This window comes from Phalacrocorax carbo, chromosome 18, assembly GCF_963921805.1.
Source record: "Phalacrocorax carbo chromosome 18, bPhaCar2.1, whole genome shotgun sequence".
In the NCBI taxonomy this organism is placed as follows: Eukaryota; Metazoa; Chordata; class Aves; order Suliformes; family Phalacrocoracidae; genus Phalacrocorax; species Phalacrocorax carbo.
The window spans coordinates 2,964,508-2,986,052 of record NC_087530.1 but is presented as its reverse complement, the minus strand read 5'-3'; the positions used below and the strand labels follow the sequence as shown (position 1 = coordinate 2,986,052).

Sequence of the window (21,545 nt, the reverse complement as noted above, 5' to 3'; positions counted from 1 at the left end):
GAACCATCGCGGAAATTGCTTAGGTAAATAGCCTGGGGAGATTCTAGGCAAGAAATCTAAATTACCTTTAAAGAATCTTATATTTCTGTCAGCCGTGGTGTCAGAGAAACACTGACGCGAGCAGCTCAACGCCAGAACGTTACGCTGGAGAAGAGCATCAGCAGCAAAGCCAGAACAAGTTCACCGGCGTCCTGGTAACACCAGCCTTGCTCTACATGCAAGACCTCCCCGAATCAGGAGCTGGCCACAGAGGACAACCCCTCCCACGCCCGCATCCCCCAGACTAACTCTCCGTAGCAGCTCTTTCAGCAGTCAGACTAGCCCGACAGATTTGTGCTGCTGCTGCGACAGACCCGCAGTAGAGGTCCCACCTGCTCCTCCCACCGTGACTGTGCGCTGAAGGATCCATAATTCTTAAGTACCAAGTTAGGCTGCTTGTTAGCCAGGGTCAAATGATGGGCTTTGGTTTGGGGGTTTTTTGTTGGTTTTTCTTATTTAAGCTAAATTCATCAAGTTTCTCATTCTCCATCACTCCATTTCTGTTTTTTCCTCAATTTTCTCCACCTGTTACTTTATACAGGGGGAAGGACAGGGACAACACACTTAAGTTTTTCCATTGTACAGAAGATACTGCCCTGTGGTTTACAGGTTGCTGGTGTATACGGGATGGGTAGGGAACCACACGTGAATAATAATTGATCAGACACTTATTCCCTAATTGGAATGTTGAGCTCAAAGCTCAACAAAATAAAGCATATGTGCACATATAAAAAATCCACTTGTTTGACATATCTGTGTGTTCTAAAATACTGTATTTGGCAGATGCACCAGGCAAAGCAGATGCTAACAACTTCGTGCACGGAGTAGCCTTCAAAAGTAATGGCTGAAAACACACATGGAACAGACTCATGAATTGCAGAAAAGATTTATATATCGATTTCTTTTACTGAGATTTTAGCATACAGCTCAGAGCTACCAGCGCACAAAGCCACCTAAAATAACAAAGCTGAAATGTCCAATACAAGCGCAAACTAAGGACTTCCATACTCCTTTTCATTTCCTTTTTAGAGCTTTCATGTTTTTTTCCAGATGAAGGATTCAGGAAGCTTCTGTGCTCTGTCTGTTCACAAATGAGACTGTGCACTGTGTTTCTCACGAGCAGATGTTTATTATACGCATCTAAGATGAAAGCGGCAGCTGTAGTACAGTGCTGGATGACAACTTTTGTACATACTAGATCATAAGCAACAAGGCACATCACCTGCATTCAGATAGCCTATTAAACACGAAGGGATGTTCCTCAACTGCCCTGCTCCTCCGAGTCCACTTCGACTCCTTGCCAGCAATTTCTGGCAGGCAATACCATCGCCTCTGCCACAGCTCGAAGCTACTACAAGTGAGAAAATAGTTACTGCGTGACAAGATCATCCTGCTTCACTTGGCAGAGCAAGGCCACCGGGCGAGTACTTTCCATACAGGTACACCTGACTTGGCATGCTATGAAAATAAGCCCAAAAGTAGTAATTTCATGTTTTATTATGCTCCTCCCAGCTATTCCTCAGATTTGTTTCTTATGTCCTCAAAAAAAATAATAGAAAGCTTTTGTATAAAGTACATTGCAGCCTCTGTTTTATGGACAAAGACACACCACACATCGCTAGAGCGCCCAGCTGGTCTCGCATCTCATCCGCAGCTAGCTGATCGTCTTCACGGGAAGAGACACCGCTTCGAAAGGCACTGCATTTCCAGATTACTAACTCAGTTTGTGCCCCATAACATGAAAGCTTTACCTCCTTACCCCTTTTATTTTAACTCTGGCAACTAAAGTCATAGGTTTTTTTAAATAACACTTAAAAAATTTTAGCTCTGTTAAATAGTGTAAACAATTCAAGATTTGGTTCTGAAGTAGACTTGTAGTGCTATAGGTCATGCTGCTCCTGAGCAAGTGAACTGAGCTGCCATACAAAGTCGCAAGGAAGACAAAGCTCCCAATTTGGTTTTATACACTAGAGCTTGCACTTGCTAGTTTTCAAAAGGGCTAAAAGCTTTGTTTTATCCTCAGCATATGATGTAAACAATATTTAGGATTATTTATTCAAACAAGACTTACATCCAGCAAGGTGAAAAGAGAAGGGAGCCCAGTTCGCACTCCCTCATGTGGACAGAACGTTAGTAGCGTGTCCTTACCAACAGTGTTTCTTACAGAATATGACTGGCTAAAAGAGTACGTTTCATGCGAGTGCCAACTTCGGCAGATATTTTTAAAAAAATTTAAAAAAAAGAAACAAACTATGGCAGCATCTGAGGTTACAAACCTCATTGTGTTTGGCATTTGTTTTTTTAATTGAACTGTGATCTACTGAGAAAGCACAATAGGAGCTCCAAACCAAGAACAGTTTGACTGAACACCGAGAGTTTCTGCAAAATAACACAGTCAGCAGTGGACAGAGCGCTTACCTTGGCTGCTTGTCTCACGACAGTACACAGAGAACTTCTGCCATGACATTCTACCGGAAATTATGCTGTGCCCTATAGGTTTTGATTTGCTCTCGTGACTCATTTCAAATAGAGTTGAGGTGCTTCACAATCCTTTAAAGAGACAACGTAAAAGAGACTCCAGTGTGGGAGTCTTTACACCTTATATTTTAACACCTCTTTCAGTAACATGGCTTGCAAGAAGGGGAACCAAGACATCAATGACATTATTCTGCTCCTTCCACAGCTGTAGTAGAAACTGCCTTGACATAATAAGGGCCTTCACGCAAGTAAGCCCTAAGCCTCAAGTAATACTGATTTCCAAAGATCTCCGCGATTGTTTTAGAGTTTACGAGGGCCTTAACCAGTTCATATTTGGCATCCTTTGAAGCTTTGTCAGGCTCCACAGATCTGTCTACAATGTACTCCACAAACCCTGGACTGGCAAGCATCATCTTCTGGGCCCACGGTTGATTTGCAATAGCCTAAACATGAAGACAGAAGAGAGGGTAGGGGGAAACACCTTATTTTAAAAAGCCCCAAAACCAGTTACACAGTAGGCTGTTAAGCAAACAACCAAGGAACAAAAAAGAAGAAATGGGGTATTCATTCTACACAGGAGTTACACAACCACCACTCAAATCAAGCAGCAGGGTTTAAAACTGGAAAACAAGTACAGCTCAGTGGTTATCTTTCAAGTTAAGTGAATTATCCAGCAGTGCCTCTGAAATCAAAGCAGCACCCTAGAGCATAGCTGTGCCTTTTTTATACTCTCCCAATTTATAAGAAAAGCATTACAGACATGACACGTCTGCTGCATCACTCAAATGGGGAATGCACGTGGGGCACAATGAAAAAGGCCTTATTTCAGACCATTTTGTTTGTGACTGAATGGTACTACAATTCACTGCTTGATCTCTAAAAACAAAGAGCACTTACCGTAAATACCCGTAAAGCCCCACAGTGGAGATCAGGGAACGGCTGAGTACTGATGCTCCTGAAGAGCTCCAACGGCTGGCTAGACAAGGATGTGAACCATGATTCAGTCATTCTTAAAAGGTCTTCCGTCTGCTGCTCTGGCTACATGCATCAGAGAAGTGTACAGAAATGAGAGATCTTGATGAGGATTATGAAAAGCTTTCAAGTTTTAAGTATATGTTCAATAGTTAAGGAAGTTATTTAAAACAAACCACCAGCAGATTAGACTGAAATAGTTTAAATTTTCAACTTATTTTCATGAATGAAGAAATTGCCTCTATATTTCCTTTAGCTTGGAGGACAGATTTACATAAATTGATTTTGATATGAGACAAGTGCTGCGCTGGAGCGCAGTCCTGCCAGACAAACGAAGATGGCTTACTCACTCATTTAGAGCTACACTATTAAAACCAGATCACCGGATCTAATGAACACACACAGGGATTAGAGCAGTTTGGCACTACGTCTTTAAAGCACAAGGAGATCAAACTGTTTACTTATTCCCTTGCAAATGATGCCTTGGCTTCATGTTTTATAAACAGATTTCAGGACACCTGGCTTCTTACAAAACAAACTCAAACTTAAAGCAAACAAATAAATTGGGGAGTTTCAAAACAGAAAAGTTAATGACTCAGAATACTAGAAAGCTACCACTTCTACCTAAACTAGATGCTGCAAAAGGTCTTCACACCATTAGTCAGATGCACAACAATTTCATTCTTGCAGACGAAAAGACAACAACAAGCTACACCATAAACTTACAGGCAAGTAAAGGAGACATGAAATCGCATCCAAGCATCGAAGTCGTAACTCCGCAGGGGCATTCTTTGCCTGGTGCCCTATCCTGCTTAACAGATTTTGAAATCTACTCCCTTTAAAAATAAAAACAAAGTGGGTTTAATTAATTCAGCTAGACCTCTACAGGAGTACAGAGTTACCTGTCAGTCACGTTATACTACATTAACTAGGAAAGTGTTGTACATTAAACGTGAGAAAGGCAACTTCTTGGCCCACTATAATAAAAGCAGTGTAAGAGTCTCTTTGCTTCATATGGATCTAAGACAAATCCAAAGCTTTTGTTGGTTCTCCAGACTATCCAAACATTTCCAAAAAGTTACGTGGCACAGGTAACAGTTATCTTGGGAAGCGTGGACCGTAGTACACTTGTAATAGAAATCTTCAATCCCATTCTACAATGCTCCAATAGCTAGATTTCTAGCTAGATAGCTAGAAATAGATTTTCCACTTAAAAACCTCAAAGTTTGGGCTAGCAGCAAGAAGCCTAGCACCTACTTTGAATCCTCTGAACAGCTCTATATAACGAGAAACAATGCAGTCTTTACAGAAAGCATCATTACATGATAGTTCATGCTTTTCTAATCCTGGTAAGAAGGCCATGACATCAGCAGAAACAAGGGAATCTAAAATAACACAACTACTGACGATTCACAGGATGCAGCTCGCTAGAAAAGAATAATTTGAATCACACCTGCGACACCGGAATTCCAGCTGCCAGGCATTTCACACTGCCGTGCCTGGCAAGACAGTTAAGAAAAACCACCTTAATGCTATAGCACAGCTATTCAGACACCCTTGATTATTAGATAAATACATTTTTCAATTCCTTTCTCTATTACATCCAACCCATTCACTCTTGTTTATTATGACACACTGAGAAAGTTTTATTAAAGAAAAAAGATACTAACTAGTTTTCTGCAAAACCTGTTTGCCTTCCATATTGGATCCCAGGATTCCTAGCGTGTCCACAGCCACTCCAACCATGGTCGGATCATGACTTTCTGCCATTTCAAAGACTTTTTCCATGAAGACAGGGTATTGTTCACAGATCTGCTGTGGACTGTCTACCACAGTCAGATTTCCAAAAAATTTAACAAATCCTGAGATTAAGAAAAAAAGCATTCAGAGTGGAGGAACAATAACTTTAGCAATGTCAAAATTAAACATACATAATGTAAGACTTTTTCACCGCTAAACTAGGGTTAAGTCTGAATACTGTTTGTGAAAGGCAACAGAATAAGGACAGAACTAAGGAATAAGCCAGTATTTTGGAAGTTACTTAATTCACAATGTAATAGTGGTCTTCCTCAATTCATTTAAAAAAAGCCTACAACACAAACCTCAAACACCTAGTACAGTCTCTCCAGATCTTACCTGTACTACCACTGTTAATGAGTAATATTATTCCAGTGTTAGACTGTCCATCATTTTTTTTGTACACATCCAACATACATGTTCTAATATTCAAAAATTGACATGAGTTTTCAAAACAGAGGCTTAAGAGTCCTCTCAATTTAACTCATTAATAAAAACAAGCAGTAAACACTGGAAACAAATGCAGGATGTAACCTGGTAAATAGAAGCCTGAGAAAGGATCAGACTCTGCACCAACAATGATGTTCGAAATTTTATCGATAATTCCTTGTTGAGCAAGATACTGGCGCCCGTGTGGCGTATGGGCCAGCGAGGTCACCATCTCTATACACGTCGCTCTGAAACAGACAAACAGTTATTTTGGCCTATTTCAGATGGGTTTTTGAAGTACTCAGTGATTAAGAAAAAACCAGGTTTTCTACCCTTAAGACAAAATCCAAACAAAACCCAAACTACCCCAACTGTCCAACACTCCTCCAAGCTCACTCAGCTATCTTACCCCGGGTGTATAGTTGGAAAGAATTCTAAAGCATTTATACTGCAGCCCAGCATTACAATTACTAGAGCCTACTGGGGAAACTCCACATTTGTTCTCAAATTTAAGTATTCAGTATTATACACTCAAGGCTGTCTAAGAAGAGGCAGATAAAGTGTTTTCCTTAGAAGTGTTTCATGAGGAACACACACAAACATGTTTAAAGAGTGTTATTTTAAGACAGAACATCAGAGTTTTAACAACAGGGGAAATGTCACTGGCAATCCCACTACCAGCATACCTGACCAGGACATCATCTCCAGTCAGCTCTCCAATTAACTCTGATATTAATCCACTGTTTGCACAGTAATTTAGTGAGTCTGCTGACACCGAAGAAATCTCAATGATTAGCTAAATAAAGCACAGGGGGGGGGAAAAGGATGGTTTATAAAAACATTACAATAATAACATGTCACAGTAATGGCCAAATCTCCCTTATTATGCTGACTAACCCTATATATATTAAACACAGAATTTCATTACATTTTCATAATTAACCTAAATGTTTGCCTGAAAGAAGTTCATAAGGACTTCCAAGTTTAGAGCACATGCATTTGATTTCTATTCACAGCCACCTTCAGAGGATCATCACTGCTATCCCCATTAAGCTCTAGAATGGCTAAACTATATTATTTTTCCTTTGACATACATACACTGACACACTTGGCATTCCCCTCTCTCAGTCTCTCCCCCCTCCAGAAGTTTCAAGAGTACGTCACATCCAAAGATCAAGACACTACAGCAGTTATTTTACTTTTACTTTCAGAGAAGCAAACATTTTATTGTATCTTTAGTAACTGCATAGCCCTTCCAATGACCACATATTAGAAAATAAATGAGATAAACAGTACTTGATACTTTTGTACCATAAACTGAGAAAAGTTATGACATTATCTGAGGGCCAACACTGCTGCACTCTGCCTACTCCTTTCTAGTCCTGACAAAATGTAGACATCAAAAAAAGCATGTAAAGCAGTGATGAACACCAATTTAAAAACAAGCCATAAAATCCAGACTGTAATTCAGAACTACAGGCAAAGAGAAGTGTGGTATCATGTTATTCAAATGCTAACGTTGATTGCATCCCTACCTCATATACTCTGTATCGCACAACATCACTTGTTGCCATGACATTTTTCAAGTCACTCAACAAACTGCTCACAAATAAAGCCTCTAAGCCATCTTGCGTCTGTGCTATTCTTGAGAGAGATTTGATGGCCTGAAGCAGAAACAGGAGGTGATTATTACTAAAAACAAAACCACAAAGAGAAGAAAATCCAAGACAACCAGACTTCGTTTCAATGTTCTTTACTAACATATTAAACCAAGTTATACATTGAAAATTTTAATTGTGATTCACTTTTGATCAACAAGAGCTAGTTATGGTCACTGTAACCCCAGCCTCTGGCATCTAATTTGTATCTATGAGTTCACTTTGGCATCAATAGCTACTGGAAGATAACCGTTCTAGGTAAATTTTCTGTCACATCTAAGTAATTTCTGGGCTTAAGGCACCTTCATGCGTACAACATCTTTCACACAACGTAAGCTTTTTTTTTTCCTAAAGAAGAGCAGAGGCCGTCATCTCAGACACAGTAGAAAAAGTGTTGTGTGCAGTATCTACATTGGCTTGTAGAGGAAGAAAAAGAAAGCAATGCTTACCTGTTTAGCCACTGCTATTTTCTCTCCACCAATGCAATTTATTATTTGCCGTAATAGCTCAGGATTGTTGAGAATTTCTGTAACAGCATCTGAGTTTTCAACAATCCTCCCAACCTAAAGACATAATTAACTAGTTACAGAAAGTAACATTAAAACAAACTTTCCATTATAAGGACATTCAAGTACTGGAACAGCTACAGAATCACTGTTTTTGGAGCTACTCAAAATTCAGCTGGACAATACCCTGAGCAGCCTGCTGCAAGCTGGCCATGTTTTTAGCTGGGGGCTGGACCTGAAACCTATAGTACAGCATATTCCTCTTCAGTGTTCCCACAATATTGTGCAAAGTATCCTAAACATCAAAATGTTGCTGCATTCAATTCTTATGGCACCTGCTGTCAATGCTGGCTTAGAAAGCTTTATCCAGAACACGTGACAGAAGATTCATTTATAAGTTACTTCTGTCAAGACATAGCTTTATACATTATGTTCAACAGACACATCACAACACGTTATATACCAACATACTGCACAGTATTTATCCAACATTATGTGAGCACGTAGGAGCACAAGTCCGAAAATGCAGCGCTTTTGTCACAAATTAGGACATGAAACAGCACTAACAGATTAGGACTAACCCAGCCTGGCTCAAGGCAAGAGCTCTGGCCCCTCCTCCTGGAGAAAACCCTGTACCTGAGATATGGTGAGGATTTTCACGGAGTCGTCGGGGTGGAAAAGCCCCTTCTGAAGCTCTTCTCTGAGGTTCTGGATTACATAAACCGGGTCTAGGGCCTGCAGGAGCCTCTCCAGGATGGAAACACACACAGACACCTGCTCCCTGGGCGGGACCGAGAGAAAACCAAGTCTTTCAGGAAGGGAACGCGGCCGGGTGCTCCGAGATCCTCAGCCGAAGGAGGGGAGGGAAGGAGCCATGCTAAAACCATGACACGGGGTAGTAGCAGGAGCCACCCCGCTCCGGGGAAAAGGGAGAAAGGAGGCGGTGGGGCCGGGTCAGGCCCGCGGGGCCGGGCCGCCGCTCACCGGTCATTGACGCTGAGGAGGGCGAAGAGCGCTCCCAGGTGGTCGTCGCTGAGGCGGGCGCGGAGGGCCTCGGGCGGCACGGCCTGCACGGCGAGCCGCAGGGCCCGCAGCTCCTCCAGCGGCACCTCGCGCCGCACCGCCCGCTCCAGCAGCTCCGCCACCGCCTCCGCCATCTTGGCGCCGCCGGGAAGCATCGCGAGAGCCGCCGCCCGTAGCAACCACCGCGCCGTCGCCAAGGACACCTTCCGCGTCCGCCACGCCACAAACAAAATGGCTGACTCGCTCCGCCCCTTTTAGCTCCACCTTCCTCGCGGTCTGATTGGCCAGGTGAGCGAGGGGGCGGTGCTAGAGCTGGGTGGGGCCGGCGCGGGGCGTGGCCCCGGCTGAAGGGCCGGAGGGGGCGGGGCTGCCCTTTTGAGGAGAAATGGGGGAAAATCGTGTTCGTGTGGCGGCGGGAATGGAAAGTGCCTCAGGCGGGAGAGTGGCTCACCGTCCTGCTGTGCACCCAGAGCGAGGTTGGGCAGCGCCCGCGGGCAGCGGCGCTCCCTGGGCTGTGGAGAACCGGCCCCTGAGGCGGGCCTGAGGGACAGAGCGGTGTCACACGTGTGAAACAGGGACGTGGAGGTTCAGGCGGGAGATGCCGAGGGGGCAGCGCTGCACCCCGCGGCAGGTCCCGCTGGCTGGGAGGGGGCTGCAGTGCCGGCCCCCCCCCCCCCGCTGCCTCTCATCGCTGGGGATGGGGACAGCGCGGCCCCTTTGGGCTGCAAGAGACAATGGCTGTGAATGAGCCAACGCTGAAAACTTCGCCAAATCCTGCTCAGTGTACAGTCTGGTCAACTGAGGCACAAAATGCAGTGGTCCTTGTAAGAAACAAGGACCATGGAAATCTTTTGGTTTCATAGAATCACAGGACCATTAAGGTTGGAAAAGACCTTGCGGATCATCAAGTCCAACCGCCAACCCAACACCCCCAGGCCTCCTAAACCATGTCCCCAAGGGCCATGTCTGCACATTGTCTGAACCCCCCCAGGGACGGTGACACCCCCACCTCTCTGGAAAGCCCTTTCCAATGCCTGACCGCTCTTGCACTAAAGAAATGTTTCCTAATCTCCAATCTAAACCTCCCCTGACTCAGCTTGAGGCCATTTCCTCTCATCCTACCACTAGTGACTTGGGAGAAGAGACCAAAGTTTGTTTTAAGTTGATTTACTGTAAGGGCGGTGAGGACTGGCACAGGTTGCCCAGGGAAGCCGTGGGTGCCCCATCCCTGGCAGTGTTCAGGGTCAGGTTGGATGGGGCTTTGAGCAACCTGGTCTACTGGAAGGTGTCCCTGTCCATGGCAGGGGGGTTGGAACTAGATGATCTTTAGGGTCCCTTCCAACCCAAACTGTTCTATGATTCTATGAAAACACAGGGTTTGCTTCACAGCAGCAGAGGAAAACATCATTTTTTCAGCCCATGGAAAACAAGAAAGACAACTGAGCGTAGCAAATACGTGGCTGGCTGTTACCATACTGCAGAGCTTGGGGTATTTCCCACCTCCCCGAGGCCTCCAAGCAGGCAGTGTGTCTTCGGCTTCTTCCAGCGCCTGCCTGCCAGGACAGCGTGCTGAGGTGCAGCCATCAGGCTCTCGTCTAAACCCAGGCTCGGGCTGCTGCACCAGAAGCGCTGTACTCTGCCGGCTGACAATGAGTATGTTCTCCTAATAGCTTATGAGAACTGACAGTAACATAATAAAGTTACAGTGAGAGACAGAATGGAGCTGTCTGTTCCGCTGCACTGGATTGTTTACAGGAGCATTTTAGGCCCAAACAACACAACAGGACTTAGCAGCTCCCTGGTAGTTTCTAGCCAAAGAGTAGAAAGCCCTAACAATACTAAATCTGAGGAAACAACTATTTTATAGATGGGAAAATTAAAGCCAAAGCGCCAAATGGCATCAGCAAGTGTCTCAGAGCACCTGAGGTGGCTCTGGAAGGACCCCAGTGCACCCCAGTGCTTACACTGGAGGGAGATACTTCTCCAGCAGATGTTGGTGCGGTTTTGCTGACAGCATCGACACTACGTGGAATATTTGTCCCTGCTATGGCCTTGACCCTGCTTCTGGGGGTGCTGGGCTCCGGCATCTATCCTCCCTAGCTCAGCAGGTCGGGCAGCAGTGCACGGAGCTGCCCGCAGGCAGGCAGAGAGGCTGGATGTTAGGGCTCGGCGTGGCAGGGGAGGGCAGGGAAGGGTCCGTGGGGAGGCAGGAATGCCGTGGGAACACCATGCTGGCCCACAGGCCCATGCCTCAGCCCTGCGCTGGGGCAGACAGGCGGGTACCAGCCTGCAGGCAGCTGGGGAGGAAGAGGAGGAGGAGTTAGTGTTTATTGCGGGCAGCCTTCCCAGGCAGCCTTCCCAGCTCAGGGCAGAGCAGGTAGAGGGACGGAGGGGACGCAGCCTCTCGCCCGGCCGGGGAGATGGAGTGGCTGAGCCAGCGATGCCCGCTGCTGCCCGCTGCCCAGGGCTGCCCCCGGCCGGGCCGTGGCACCCTGCTGCTGGTAAGTGGGAGCCCTCCCGCGCTGCCAGGGCTGGCTTCGTGCTTGGGATGGGGGGACGCGGGTGACCCACTGGGGAGCGTCGTGGATGTGAACCCCGGCAGCCGTGGAAATGCCTCTGTCTATATCCCTTTATAAGGGAACCTCTGGGGAAAAAAAAAAATAAAAAAGAAAAAGATCATGCAGGAGGAATGTATTCTCAGTCTCTGCAGACAGCAAAGCAAATTTCTTGGGAATTTTTTTCCAGTTGTGCTGAGGAAGCTCGCAGCCTCCTCAGGATTGCCAAAAGTTGTGTTTGGTTGGTTTGGTTTTTTGTTTTGTTTTGTTTTGTTTTTTACAGAACCTCATCAAAACTAGGCAAAAAGTCCTAACATGGTAATTTTAAACCCTAAAGCTGTTTTTAGTTCACCAAAGCCAAAACAAATCTTGCAGAAATCTTAGTCTCTCTAAACTCAACTACTGTTGTGCTGGTCAGTGCTTTTTGGTGAAATACTTAAAATCTCACAGCAGTTTTTTCAGTTGAGTTCACTTTAACATTTTGGCAGTCATGAGTTTATTCGGTTTATCAGGTAGGAATCCTGAAGTTTCACTCCTTCGCTTTTGCACCATCCTGTGGCAAATAAAATTATTCTAAAAAAAGGGGGGGGGGGGCTTTCATCCTTTTTTTCCAGGAAAAAAAAGGGGGAAAACACCCAAAAAAACAAGGAAGTGCACACTTTTGTACTGATATTCAAACGCAAATGTTCATGGGGATTTCCTCATCACATGCACATACATCTCCAAGAAGACTAATGATTGCCATGCTGAACAGGTTGGATTTTTTTTTCCTGAGCAGGGAGCATGATTACATTCTAATCTGGGAAAACAGATACTCCAGCATATCTCTGTTTGGCTTGTAACTATCTGAGTAGCTTCTGGGATTTCTTGCATAATATTTATTAAATGGCTTAGAAAAAAGAGCACAAAAGCAGCTCTAAAAGGTATTATGAGAAGCCTCGTGATAACAAAGAATATTTCCTCAAATGGACTGGAAAAGAGGAGACAACCAATATAGCACATCGTTCATTTTCCAGACAGAAAGAAGCTCCTGTCTTTGTGGTGACAAGAAAGATTTTTTAAAATTCAATCTTTTTTAAAGAAAAAAAACCTCTGACATTGGCTGTGTAATGGGAAGTTTTTCAGAGGACGAAGGAGGGTGGAAATAAGAAGGGAAAAGGAGTATAGTCTTAGTCTTACAAGCTTTTTTTTTTACCACTGTTGTTGAATAAGGGCCAGATGCTGTTTATTTCAAAAACAGGACAAAAGACAAAGGGAAGAGCAGCTGTGCAGAGACAGCAAGTGCTGCAGCCCCGGGTACGGGCACCAGCCTTCAGCTATTACTCAGCACACCAAATTAACCTTGCTATTGCAGCAACATCCCTGCTGAGATAACGCTATATTTTTATGTGACTGTGTTTATGGCATGTAAGTACAAAAAGCAGCTACGGGGCTTGTCAGGAACAGCACCTAATGTACAGCAAAACCAACTTGTTGCCACTGCACTGCCAGGCCACGGAGAGAGAGTTATTGTTTTCTGCAGCCCGGCAGGACAGAGACAGCCCTACAGACCTGGGCTGTGGCCATTAGCATTTCTGTGCCTGGAAGGATCCAATTTCACTGTCCTATTAGTATCAGATAATTAAGATGAAATGTACTTAAAACCTGCATTTAAGTCTTATCCCCCCTTGCGTGCTATGCGAGCCCTGGGTGGGCTGCACAACATCTGTCAGTAGAAGAGAGTAATCGTCCTGGACTGGCAGGGCAGGATGAAAGCTCTCCGGGTGCCGGCACAGACTGTATCACCCCAGGCTTCCCGTGGCTCCAGTCCCACATCAGGCTCTGGCCCAAATCTGTTTCCCCTGGCCAGATCCCTACCCCTACCTGACACACTGCTGTCCTCCTTCCCCCATCCCTGGGGAGGCAGAGGGTCCCATCCCCACCGTTTCCCAGAGAGATGGACATGCCTCACCCCCGGCACGCAGCCAAAGGATGGCTGCAGGATGTGTCCTCAGCAGGAAAGATGACGTGCTTGGTGTGGGAGCCATGCCTGGTGGGTCCCTTCTTGCCCCTTTTAGCAACAGAAATGTATTTTAACAGAGCAATCAGTGATTTTCCACCTGATTCTTCTTTGGAAAACCAGTCCTGGCTGCTGAGGCCATGCAGTAGGGTCTGTAACTCCCATTAGCCTGGAGCAGGCCCACCTCCAGCACAGGTCTGGGTACCTCTGGCAGATACAGCCTCAAAAACTGACCCTTTCCTGCCCAACCACTTGGCAGAGTACTGGGTTGGCCCCACTAGAGGGGAATGAATCTCCCTAAGAGGGTGTTTTCACTTAAATTACAACTAGCGTTACTGTAATGTTGAAAGAAAGAAGACTGGAGACTTCCCCTGAGACACGGGTCATGTAAATACTTAGTTTTACAAAATGCAATATTTCACCTAACATCATCACTCATCTGTTTTGCATTTGAGGTGGTGACTCTGTCTTTGCTGATGTACCCGGTGCTGAGGAGTCTCGCTCTTCAGCTGCACTCTGCCGTCACCGGCAGCTACGTCTCTGGGACCCACTCCATTGCCTTCATCAACTGTCTCAACGAGCAGATTGCCAAGGACATTGCAAGGTACAGAGACGCTTTCCCCTGCTTCTCTGCTTGAATTGTTTGAAAGCAGCTTCTTGTGGAAAAAAGCCTTTCCTTGTCCCTCGAGAGGAGCTGTACTTCTCTGTACTTTGCACTTCTATCCGAATGGGGCTCCTTTTCTCTTACACTATCTCTTTCTCTCTCTCTGTATCACGTATCCACTTACCAAGAGCTGTGCTTTCTAAATGAAAGCCGACAATTGCCTCTGAAGTCAATGCCATGGTAATATCAAGACAATTCTCAATTTATTCCACTGCCTTTTATTTTCAAGACCCATTTTAAAGCTGTAGCCCTAAACCTCTGGGTCCTCAGGTGGATGAACGCCCAGCCCCATGCTCTCTGTTCTGCCACAGTCCTTCTCCTTCTCTGGAACAACACAGATAAATTCCAGGAGAAGCATTTATGGAGAGGGGAAAAAGCACAGTACACTGCCATGAAAATAAATAAAAGACAAAAGTGGTCCACAGCAAACACAGAACAGGCACTTGTGAGGTACTCCTGGAAGCCTGCACTCTGCTCACCAGACAAACTTCTGGGAATGAGGGCTTTACCTTGATTTTTTTCCTCTCTTTTAACGTATGAGATACTTTGCATGATATTTTGCATGTGGCTTTTTTCACATATCCGCCAGCCGCTGTCTCAATAGGTGGCTTGTTCAAAGCACTGAAGCCATGTTGACTGGCAAAATGTTTATGATGGACCATTAAGTTTCCTGCAACACCTCCTGCGCCGTTTTCCCTGCTGCTTGCCAAAAACTCTCCCCGTCCTCTGTAAAGTGTTCCCAAACAGTCATTCAGGAGCTGACAGGCTACTGAAAGGGATTTTGTGTCACCTTAAATACCGCAACTGTATTAAGAAACTCAAATAGAATAATATCTGTACCACTTGATGTCTTCTGAGAAAAAGGAGTAACTGTACACAGCTGGTGAAAAGAGCCTCAGTTCCTGAAAAATGCTTCATCTTAACAGCTTTGCAAATGTTTTCCACTCTTTGTTCCTTATCTTGCAGTGAAGGGAAAGGAAATAAATCACTCCCCATTGCTGAGATGTATGTCCTTTGGTTGCGTTTTTACTGGTGGAGTAATTATTCCTTTGTTTCGGAATTTGGATGAATAAGCCATGGTTGTAGAGAATGACACAGGGCTTTTACGCTTCTTTTCCCACCCACCGTTTTGCTGGTGCTGTCGTGTTTATTCTTCCACTGTTGCTCCGTGGAGCGCTCGGTTTGACGGATCAGACTGCAAGGAAATTTTCTGCTGGTTTTAAGGAAGAGGAGTTCAGGGTTTGTGGAAGCAGATTAGCTGCAGGTAGAACTCAACATCTGGCATGTTCATTGCATCAGTTTGAACCCAGTTTATCTGGATTACTATTAACTTACAATCCTCAGAAGAAACCCTGAGTCCGCACAGGAGATCTAGGCTCTCCCCTGCGCAGGCTGTGAGAAGCTGACCCCTTTGGGGTGGCTGTTGTGGCCATTGCACCTCACATAACTTAGCCAACACCCGAGCAGCCTGTCAGCCTCTGGTCCTGCCTTAGATTTGTGTGTATCATTTTCTTTGCTTTTCAGCTTATTAATATTTCATCTGTCTCATTCAGATCCTATTGTGAGGCAGGGACAAAGAAACACGCATTAAGTACTCAACCCAAAGATATCATGTATTATGCAGACGTTTTTCCACAGCTCACGTTCAGCTTCTTATAACGTTTCCCGTTCCCATGGTGGCCACTTCTTTCCGCTCAGCTTGCTAGAACAAAGTTCAGGATCTCAGTTAGGATCACAGTTTATTGGGATGGAGCAGAAGCAATTAGAAGGTACTGAGGCAAATCAAAAGGTTCCTGTGCTAAAGTGGCTTGGAAGTTGCAGGCAACAAAACCAAAATGATTCATGCCATGTGTCTGACATGATAAACACAGCAGGGATATCTCCGCTCGTGCTGCTGCAGTTTGTTGGTCTACAGATTAACTCAAGATGCTTTACAAGCATTAAATGCCTTGAAATGGCTACACATGGTGAGAGTAAACAATGTGGAGCCTCCTCTGATGGCTGTCCTTTCAGGGCACAGTTCCTCTGAGCCTTCAGCACAGAGAAGTCCATGTCGGTCGCCTTGCTGTGCTTAAACGTTAAACCTGATCCCACAAGTGAGCTGGGTTGAGACACTGGTTCTCCAGTGCACTGCTGGACTGGCGAGACATCGTAGGATCGTCAGGAAGGGCTGCTTTCCTCGCCGCACCTGGGCTGCTCCCGATTCCTGCCTGCCCTGCAACAGAGCCTGCCCCGCAAGGGCACCTCTGCCTTGTGCTCGTAGTTGCAAGGTATAAACTTCTACAAACAGACAGAGGAAGCAGGGATGATAAATAAAGACGCGCAAAGGAGCTTATGGACATGCAGACAAGAGCCCAGCTTTCCTTACGGGTCAGAGGCCAGGTTGCAATGCATTGCCGCAGCGGCGCATTAGCACCCTGAGCAGGGCGTCCTCGGGTCGCTGCCGTGGGGGAGGCACCTCCTGGGCTCCTTCTGCTCATCTTCAGGGCCACACTGGCTGGTATTTTTGCAAACACCTCCAGTCTGTACCATACCCTGGATGCAAGGACAATAAATTTTTAACTTGCTGTGAGCCAAAAACATCCTGGAGAACATTTCGCATTGGAGCAGAAGTTAATCAGAACGGTTTTAATTCTTTAGCTCACTAAGGGTTAATTTTTGGAGGTTGTTTAATCAAACCTTCCAGTATCTAATACCTCCTACCTTCTCTGCAGTTCAAGGTCATCTAGAAGTTAAACGTTTGGTACAAAGTAGTGCCTGGCAATGCCAGGGTTAAAGAAAACCAAAGGTGAAGTCACTAGTGCAGCGCCTTTAACCGAGCTGCCTGTGAGAGGGAGGGGGCTGCCATCCCTGTGAGAAGGGCCCAGACATTGCTGTGGTCAGAAAACACAACATTTGACCTAGTTCTTCTAAAAACCCACGCTGACATTGCTTCAGTACTCTTTAATCACTTAAATATCACTTCTGCTGGCAGACCCAGGCAGCTCTGCAATAACAAATCAGCCCACAGCTAAAGGCGGCAGCCCGAGGGAAGGAATTCATTTGGGCTTCAGAGTTCTAGGATGTTTTGGGTAGAAAAACCTTGATGTTGTTAATTTAACAAGATCCATATTTAGTCTGCTATGCAAGGAAGACACACAGTTTGACAGCATAAATACATGACTGTGAGACAAACCCCTTTGTGTCCATCCCAGTCCCGGTTCTCGTGGCTCAGCCCCTGCCCGGGTGTCCCAGTGGCGAGGTGGGCACAGGGGTGATGCTGAGCGGGATCCCTGCACCATGTGAGGGACAGGTCCCGTGTGCTGCTCCGGGCCAGGAGCAGCACCCAACCTTCCTGCTTGGCCGTGGGGATGGCGGGGAGGGTCCCACAGCTATGCCAGGAGGACCTGAGCTGAAGCAGCTCCAGCTGGAGGTCACCTTTGCCTCTGCTTTCCCAAGGTAATAATTAACGCCAAATCCCATGTCTCCAATGTCAAAGCTGGTGCTGGCGATTAGGGGCAGCACGAGGGAATGTCCCTGTGGCTGGGGACAAGCACTGAGCTGCAGCAAGCCGGGGATAGGCACTAACCTCCCCCTCCTCTCTCGCCCAGGGCCATCATGGATAAGAAGCTGGCTGCCTACGTGAACATCCTGCCGAAGAGCTCGGCCTTGTAAGTTGGGCTGAATATTCCCCAATGGAGGAGGCAAACCCAGGCTTTCCGGGAGGGGAAGGAGGATTTAGACACCCCGCAGCCCCAGGGAGAGGAGACAGTTTCCAGAAGGCTGCTGGGTGTGTTTGTTGTTGCAGATGGTAGAGATGATCCTTGCCCGTGCAAAGTGCACTAAGCTTATTAAGGAGCGCAGATGCCCTGACTGCCAGCGGGGACCATTTATTTATTGGTTACTTAGCTACACAGAGATCTAGCAAAGAGCAAGGTGATTTAAGGTCCTGGGGACAAAGCAGCAGTTTTTAGATCTAAAAAGAAGCTAAAATAGGGACCAGGAAAGGCCTTTACAATATTAAGCAGCACTTTCAGCAAAGGAAAAACAGTATCTTCGACCTTGAACTACAACCAGCCGTGCTCTGCAGGTATCCTCAGCCATCCAGGCAAAGGGATTTGCACTTGTTAGAGGCGTTAAGGAAAAAAGCCCCAAAACAGCCATTTGCTTGCAGGAGCGCCCTGGCCTGGCCCCACATTGCATCCTCCCCACAGGGCTCCTCACAGCGCACACCCCCAGGCTCTCCCATAGCCCAGCTGAGGCTGCTGAGATAGGGCAAACCCACTAATACCCTTCTTCCCCTTATGCTTCGTTCCCTACGAGCTACAACGGCCAGAGCTGAGTTGCTCTTGCACAGCCCTGCCTGCTTCAGCTGATTTCTCCTCCGTGCCCCACTCAGGAGACACCGTGACGCCTCCAAATGCCTCCTCGCACAGGAACCCAGCACGCAGATGAAATCATGATGGCCTTCTGTCAACATAAATGTTTTGAAAGGTCATGTCTGACTCACGAGAAGTACATCTCCTCTCCCACAGGGAAAGAGAGGGGAAAAAAATAAAAGAGCATGATGCTGCCACACTCAGCCTCCCAGCTGCAGGCACACCGCGGTCCTTGCAGGCACCGTCCCTTGCTGCTGCTTGGAGCAGGGCCACCACCACACAGTCCCCCAAGGCCACGCCAGTCCCAGCTCCTTTGCCCTGACGTCCCCCCAGGCAGCTCTCCCGAGGCTGGCACAGCCAAGGAAGCTCTGGTCTGTAAATCCAGGGTGCTCAATCACGTGCACAAAAGAATTTTGGGGCCACAGATACTTCTTGAGCACCACTTTGTAAAGGAACGGTTGCGTGCGGAAAGCACCAAGCTGGGAAACTAAAGCCCCCAGGGGAATCAGCATGGCTACATGCAGAGCTGTGTGTGCTGATGCTTCTTTTCTTTTAAATCTAGGTACTTCTGGAAAGGGGAACTGGAAGAATCCACTGAAATACTGCTGGTAAGTGACAATTCCCCACATCATGAAAATCCCTGGTCCCAGACATCCCCAGCCAAAAGGGGCTGCAGGGTGGTTTGGGGAGGGTGGCACCAACCTGCCCAATATTTGGGACAGCACCCAGGGATCCCGAGCCCCCACCTGCAGGCATGGCAATGGTGGCTGGGGGTGGCAGCCTGGCTCAGCCCTCATCCTGCCACCACAGGGGACATCCCCCAGGTGAGAGCCCAGGAGGGGCTGCTGTTGCAGCGCTGGGTGCCAGCCGTGCTGGATGGGTGCACTGGAACTATGCATGCAGGGTTACTCCATCCCCTTTACCTCTGCCCTGGTTTGGTTTTGGTTTCTTACTCTCCACAGTTAGTGAAAACGAGGACATCCAAAATAGCCGAATTGTCCAACTACGTCAGGTGAGGCTCTGGCTCCGTGGGAGCATCAGGTTTCCTATCCAAGGTATGCTGCCACCTCATGCCCAGGCTTTGGGAGTCAGGTTACTTGAGCCCATTCCCATCCAGGGAGGGTTTAAGGGCTCCCAATGTACCTTGTGAGCCAGAAGAAAACTAGAGGTGGCATCAGCAAAAGAAAAGGTTGGTGGAAATATCAACTACTGGGCTTCACCCAGTTCCTCCGTACTGGGTACAAGGAAGGATTCTCCTTCTCCTAACACAGGTTATTCCCTGGCTGCCTCCTGGCAGGATTTCCTGTGTTTCCCAGGCATTGAGTAGCGAGTGCAGCCAGCTCTGGGCCAGGGCCTGTGGCAGTCAGCTGCTGGCTGCGGTAGACCCCAAACTCAAAGCAAAATTCTCACATGGTGAAAAGAAGATGCGGGTGCTTTGAAGTCTGTGAATACTGTGGGGCAGGGCTGGCGCACACCACTGGGAGCGGAGACCTCTGCTTCCTGCGCCTGCGAGTGGGTCTGTTCTACCACGGGGCTGTTGGTGACACTGTTCCTCTGCATCTGTTTCCACTTTAGATCCATCCATCCCTTTGAAATTCCTGAAATCATCAGCCTGCCTATTGACCAAGGAAACCCTCTCTATCTCAAATGGATAGAGGAAAGCGTCCCACAGGACTAACTGAAAAGCACAAAAAGCACCTCACTTTTAGGGAGACCAGGTGAAACGTGCTGAGCCGTGCCGGTCTCCCTGTGCGGGCAGGAGTTTTGCACACGGGGGGAAGCAGCTTAGGTCTTCACGGGTTTGCTATAACACAGAAGCTTGGGACTGGGAACTGTGTGTGCACTCCAGACGTCCCCTTCTCGGCCTGACCCTGTGCTCAGGGAGATGCAGCCTGGAGATGGCAGAGGCCAAAGTGGGGAAGGGCTACGTGCACCAAGGGCTGCTGCAGCATTGCAGATGAGGGTACACAGAGATGCTCATGGTCAGGACACTGCAGCATCTGGGGGCTGTCTCAGGCCTCCAGCAGCCAGTGCAAGGTGGTAGCCATGGCCTGGCAGCCCCTCCAGTGCCGTGCATCCCTGCAGCCAGTGCCTGAAACCCCGCCTGGCCCCCCTGCTCCCCCGCAGCAGCTGTCGCAGCATCCTGCCCCGCTCTGCCTCCTGCTTCCCCAGCGCGGAGGCAGCAGGATGTGGCCGGGCACCCGGCGATGCGCCAGCTCACACCCTCTCCTGCTGTCATGCGACATATGTTGGTTTGAGTGGTACAAAATCCAAGGAAACAGCAAACTTGAGCAGACACCGCAAGCATTTACCAGGAGCCGCAAGCAGCGCACACACTGACCCTGCCAAGCCGCAGAGAGCCGGGCAATATCCACTGCCAGTTCAGGAAAACCGTGTGCCATCAGGAGCAGGGCATCGCCCGGCTGCGGGGCAGCACAGTCCCAGCCCTGCATCCCCTACCCACGCCTGAATGGTGGCTTTCTACCTGAGACAAGTTTAACCTTGTAAAAAGATGCTCGTGTTAATAGTTTAATGGGGTGTTACCTATGGAACAATACCGAGTTATTTATGTGACTGGGAAGGGAATAAACAGGAGCGTTTCTTACCTGGGCAGGCTCATGTGTTGCAGTTTGCGGTGAGCTGGGCAGGAGGAAGGGCCCGTCGTGGGTTTGCAGCGACTCTCTCAGCCTGGTGCTGAGCGATGCTCCGCTGGCTCTGACCTGCTCCCCTCTGGCTCGTGGGGAAGCGGCGCGGGGCGCTTTGCACGTATCGAGAGCTCTGCCCGCGGGCTTGCGTGGCCCCGTCAGAGAGTGCGGGGAAGGCTCACAGGTGCAGGAAAGAGAAGGTAAGAGGGAAAATGGTCTGAGCTCTGAGAGCAGGAAATTTTTCAGTGGTAAATCCAAAGATGCTGGATCCCAGCTGGGCACCTTTTCTGACAAAAAGGCACAAAGCCCGTGAAGTGAACACCAGCAGCCCCAGACCAGGCCTGCGCTGCAGCCAAAGCTAAGCTTTGTTTAGCCCTGTCAGGGCTACAATGTGCAACATGCAAGTTTTAGGCTAAGATTAA

At 47.6% G+C, this 21,545-nt stretch overlaps 2 protein-coding genes across 2 annotated transcripts; one reads left to right on the top strand and one right to left on the bottom strand.

The window, feature by feature from the left end:
- Nucleotides 1-909: 909 nt before the first annotated feature.
- PSMD5 (proteasome 26S subunit, non-ATPase 5) lies at nt 910-9,113 on the bottom strand. The gene is made up of 10 exons (XM_064468451.1): nt 8,864-9,113; nt 8,516-8,660; nt 7,823-7,936; nt 7,251-7,379; nt 6,402-6,511; nt 5,821-5,963; nt 5,160-5,351; nt 4,216-4,325; nt 3,415-3,555; nt 910-2,960 (listed from the first exon to the last, which is right to left on the bottom strand). Exons 1-10 carry the CDS (start codon nt 9,055-9,057, stop codon nt 2,703-2,705), a joined length of 1,536 nt encoding a protein of 511 aa, XP_064324521.1. The 5' UTR covers nt 9,058-9,113; the 3' UTR covers nt 910-2,702.
- Nucleotides 9,114-11,250: 2,137 nt separating this feature from the next.
- CUTA (cutA divalent cation tolerance homolog) lies at nt 11,251-21,089 on the top strand. The gene is made up of 6 exons (XM_064468452.1): nt 11,251-11,403; nt 13,912-14,060; nt 17,711-17,770; nt 19,041-19,086; nt 19,441-19,490; nt 20,054-21,089. The coding sequence occupies exons 1-6, from the start codon at nt 11,323-11,325 to the stop codon at nt 20,154-20,156; spliced, it is 489 nt and encodes a 162-aa protein (XP_064324522.1). The 5' UTR covers nt 11,251-11,322; the 3' UTR covers nt 20,157-21,089.
- The last annotated feature ends 456 nt before the right edge of the window (nt 21,090-21,545 follow it).